The following is a 4,477-nucleotide window of genomic DNA, read 5'->3' as shown; positions in this document are numbered from 1 at the left end:
CAGGTACTGTCCCCCAGAATCGACTAACAGCATGTCTTCTTTCCTAATGACCCTTTGTGTCCCCTCACGGGACGGTTTATAATGGATAATGGCGCCGTTCTCTCCCGCACCAGCAATCGTTGCAAATGACGGCCCTTTATAACCAAATTCTTCTCTAAAAATATACCAAAATATATATCACACTTCACACTAATATTATAAACTAGCAGTGCCCCGCGGTTTCACCCGCGTTTGTCCGTATCCCGTAAGAATATCGGGATGAAAAGTTGCCTATTGTTATTCCAGTTGTCCAGCTATCTACGTGCAAAATTTCATCGCAATCGGTTCAGCAGTTTTTGCGTGAAAGTGCAACAAACACACACACATCCTTACAAACTTTCCCATTTATAATATTAGTTGGATAGGATGTGATTGTTTGTTTGGATGTTAGTCCGTCAATCACGATGAAACTACAGAACGGTTTTGATGAAGTTTCGTATACACAGGGAGTGAGCTGATTTGGCTGATAGGATACTTTTTATCCCCATGAAATGAAACCTAGGGATAAAAACGGAACCTTGATATCCGGGCGGAGCCGGGACGAACGTCTAGTATTAAATAATAAATAGATAACATACTAGACAGCAATACCTATATATCTCTCACTCTTTCTAACCTCCAACTTCCATTTCGTGAAGCATATTATAAAAACCGCTTTAATAAATTATAATTTATAAATAGACATTCTAGTTACTCGTCCCGACTCCGCACAGGTCTACCTCTAGGATTTTTTTGTAGATTTATAGTTTTTGAAGTGAAACTTCTTTAGAATCGTTGTGATTTCAAACCCGATGCAACGGAAAAAACGACAGGTAAGAGATACAAATACAAAAATGTGTAGAATGAAGCCGGCAAAGAATGAGACAGAAATATACATACTATTTTATATTATCGGTGTCTCTTCTTCGCTAAACAAATATACTTTGTAATTATCCTACTCTTGTTATATATATATTCATCTCATTCTTTTGTCGATGTACTGAAGTTTCACTTCTATCGTGTGTGGATAGCACACACACCTTTTTTCTATTATTCCCACTCAAGCGTGAGATTATAATCGAACTCGAGAGATTACGACCTATCGATAAATTGTAATCCGTATCTCTTGGTTATCATTTAACGCATTATATTTCGATAGACTGTAATGCCAATATTTCGCAGTTATGTATTACTAGCTGTGCCACGCGGTTTCACCCGCGAAATTCTGTATCCCGTAGGAATATCGTGATAAAAAGTTGCTTATGTGTTATTCCAGTTATCCAGCTATCTACGTACCAAATTTCATTGCAATCGGTTCTGTAGTTTTTGCGTGAAAGAGCAACAAACACACACACATCCTTACGAACTTTTGCATTTATAATATTAGTAGGATTATTAGGATACCCTGTGTAAGAGTTAAAATGTTTTATTTACCCTCTTAAATCATTTAGTTTATCCACCACATTAATTTCTGTCACAATGTCGCCAGCGTCCACCCTCTCGTGGACCCAGCGGAGGAATCTCACCACCGCTATGCCGTCTTTTATGTGTGCTGACCTGAAACCCTAGATATATGATATCAGTTAGATCTAGGTTCGAATTTTAACATATTTGAGTTCTTGGAAATATTTATTAGCTTCTGCATAGTATACTAAGTCGCTTTCCGACGCCTGTAGATCTTTAAAACTACACAACGGATTTTGATGGGGTTTTTTTTAATAGACACAGTTATTCAAGAGGAAGGTTTGTATGTATTACAACTTAAAAGCGGAAGGGGGAAGGGGTTTTACTTCGAATTTAACACGTGCGAAGCCGCGGGAAAAAGCTAGTTATGAAATAAAGACGGATAAATACATTTGAAAGTATGAAATAATATAAATTCGCTGGCTGTGTAATATTATTATTATATTTAGATTTCACCATATCTATATACATATAATGCTGTAGAGTTTGTTTGCTTGAATGCGCTAAACTCGGGAAGTACCAGATACATTTGGAAGATTTGACAGGTATTGTTAAGGCTCAAGAAAGGGCATAAGTTTTTATGCCGAAATTCCCATGAAAATTAGGAAACCTAGAGACTGTCTATATTGTTTGTCTTCTTTAAATATGCAGTCGAAACGGGCTGAACACTAGCGAATAGATAAAAAATAGCATATAATATTTTTCTTACTTATTCACATACTGATTTTCATCGATTGGTATTGACAAGCTATTCTTTCACTTATTTTGGAAATATACCAGCAAAAAGACCACAAATTATAGTATTTGCTACAGCGACGGTGTGACAGTTTCACAATCTATGCTTTTATCAGTAGCTATTTCAAAAAACAACAGACAATTAAATAGATATTTATTTCTAGAATACAGTAATAAGTAAGTACGTAATGTGTAGAAATGAAATGAAATCTTACTGCGAGTTCCACATGATTTTTGACACATTTCATTAAAGCGACCGGAGACACTGAAGAGATGATGTTAATGAGGTCGTTCTGCAACAGAGGAATAATTTTTTTAGCTTCCAAATTTATGTGCATTATTAATTAAATAAATATGTTATGTTATGTATATGTTGTACGTTATTTTGCTATTTTGTTTCTCGACCTGGCAGTAATCTATTAATGCTTGTTACCTTTTGCCCGGGTTGCCTGGAAGAGATCACTTCTGAGTGACAAGTCGCCCAACAAATTGTACTCTTTTTTTTTCTTTTCATGTTATTATTTATATATTTTTTTTAAGATTATTCTATGGGTTTTTACAAACCTAATGCGACCTATATATAGGCCAATTCAAGTTCCATCCGAGTATAGACGGGTATGAAAAGCATCCATTCATACATCCATCAATCGATATGTTAAAATGATCTTACCGTTTCAACTGTGGAATACACAGCATGACTGGCGTCTGTGGACAACCAAATAGAGCTGTCTGGTGGTAGAGCGTGCTGAAAATTGTTTGATATTATTTGTATTACAAAACATCACCAAAAAATTAATAAATACCCGCTTGCACCTAGATATGGATAACGTGATTTCAATATAGTTAAAAGCTTAATAAAGGAAAATTAATTTAAAAAGTTAATTACAACTTTAAGTTAATTTAACAAAGTTTTGAAGCACCATTATCAAGAATATTTCTTTGCGTTATACCAATTGTCATTGTTCAATGCATATAATATAATAAAAGACATATCTAGTTTATTCTAGAGAGTCTAACGAAACGTTAAGACGTCAAGGCATTTACTACCAGTGGCGGATTTACAAATTTTCAGGGTATAGGCTGAATAGTTTTTGCCGCCCTTGCCTCAACAATTGTCATTTTATACACTACTAGCTGCGCCCCGCGGTTTCACCCGCGTAAGTCCGTATCCCGTAGGAATATCGGGATAAAAAATAGATGTTAGCCGATTCTCAGACCTACCCAATATGCTTACCAAATTTCAGAGGAATCGGTCAAGCCGTTTCGGAGGAGTATGGCAACGAAAACTGTGACACGAGAATTTTATATATTAAGATTTTTACAATGCAACACAATTTCGTTGAAATTGCATGTAAAATAATTTTTCGGTATATTTTTGAGCTAATCGAAGCTTAATGATGTATGGGCGGGGTTATGTATGCTATTTACACAATAATGAACACTTGATAAAAAATCTTTTTGATTTCTATGAGGTGAAAAAAAAAAAAAAGTCGTTCCCCAAATTTGCCGCGCCAAAATCTGCCGCCCTAGGCTCGAGCCTACTCAATCTGCTGGTAAATCCGCCACTGTTTACTACTTATTAATTTTTAGCTGTAACTTACCGTCATATTTCGGATATAATCAAACACATCACCATAAGGTTTTATAACGATTTGTGTATTTTCTGCCGATAAATGCTCACGCACGTTCGCCGCCAGCGCCCCGTTTCCCCAAAATAATATAACATTGTTTACATTCTGGAATATAAAAGAAAATATAGATGTATTGTACATACATTATACATTAGACAGTACATATGACTAAACAGTAAATAGTTATCTAACTTAGATTCTAGAATATGGGAGTCGAGGACGCTTCGACACGAATTGGGCCAGCTCGCACCGGGGAAGTACCAGGTGAACCACCAGCTCAGTGGCTCGCTATGACATAAAAAAGGTGCGTCTCTGAGCAAAACGCATCGCTAGCCTTATCTTGTGCACTTTTTTCGAGCTATCTACTATTTATTAAAAGAAATACCACCTAATAAAAAATACATAACCATGGCTCTGAAAATGCAGTTTTTTTACTAATTTCAAAGATTTGCTTAGTGCGCACTTTCTCGAAATATAACGATTATTTTGATTGGATAATTACACAAATCGATGGACAATTTTATCATGAACATTATTATTTTAACATTATTATTTTGGTCACATATTTTTGTACGGCATTCTTACCACCGAAAAGATCCATTAAAAATAATAAGAAAACGCGCAGTGCC

At 35.6% G+C, this 4,477-nt stretch overlaps 1 protein-coding gene across 1 annotated transcript in view; it reads right to left on the bottom strand.

Annotated features, from left to right (window-relative positions):
• Positions 1–4,477, bottom strand: part of LOC119839282 (xaa-Pro aminopeptidase ApepP-like) — a 22,041-nt gene that overhangs the window by 4,903 nt on the left and 12,661 nt on the right. Inside the window, exons 8-12 of the mRNA XM_038365518.1 lie at positions 3,819–3,949; positions 2,888–2,962; positions 2,433–2,510; positions 1,453–1,583; positions 2–154 (exon numbers count right to left, since the gene is read on the bottom strand). Coding sequence (XP_038221446.1) covers positions 2–154; positions 1,453–1,583; positions 2,433–2,510; positions 2,888–2,962; positions 3,819–3,949 — 568 coding nt within the window. The remainder of the gene's footprint in view (position 1; positions 155–1,452; positions 1,584–2,432; positions 2,511–2,887; positions 2,963–3,818; positions 3,950–4,477) is intronic.

This window comes from Zerene cesonia, unplaced genomic scaffold, assembly GCF_012273895.1.
Source record: "Zerene cesonia ecotype Mississippi unplaced genomic scaffold, Zerene_cesonia_1.1 Zces_u011, whole genome shotgun sequence".
Lineage (NCBI taxonomy): Eukaryota > Metazoa > Arthropoda > Insecta > Lepidoptera > Pieridae > Zerene > Zerene cesonia.
This window is presented reverse-complemented; position numbering and strand designations above follow the sequence as displayed.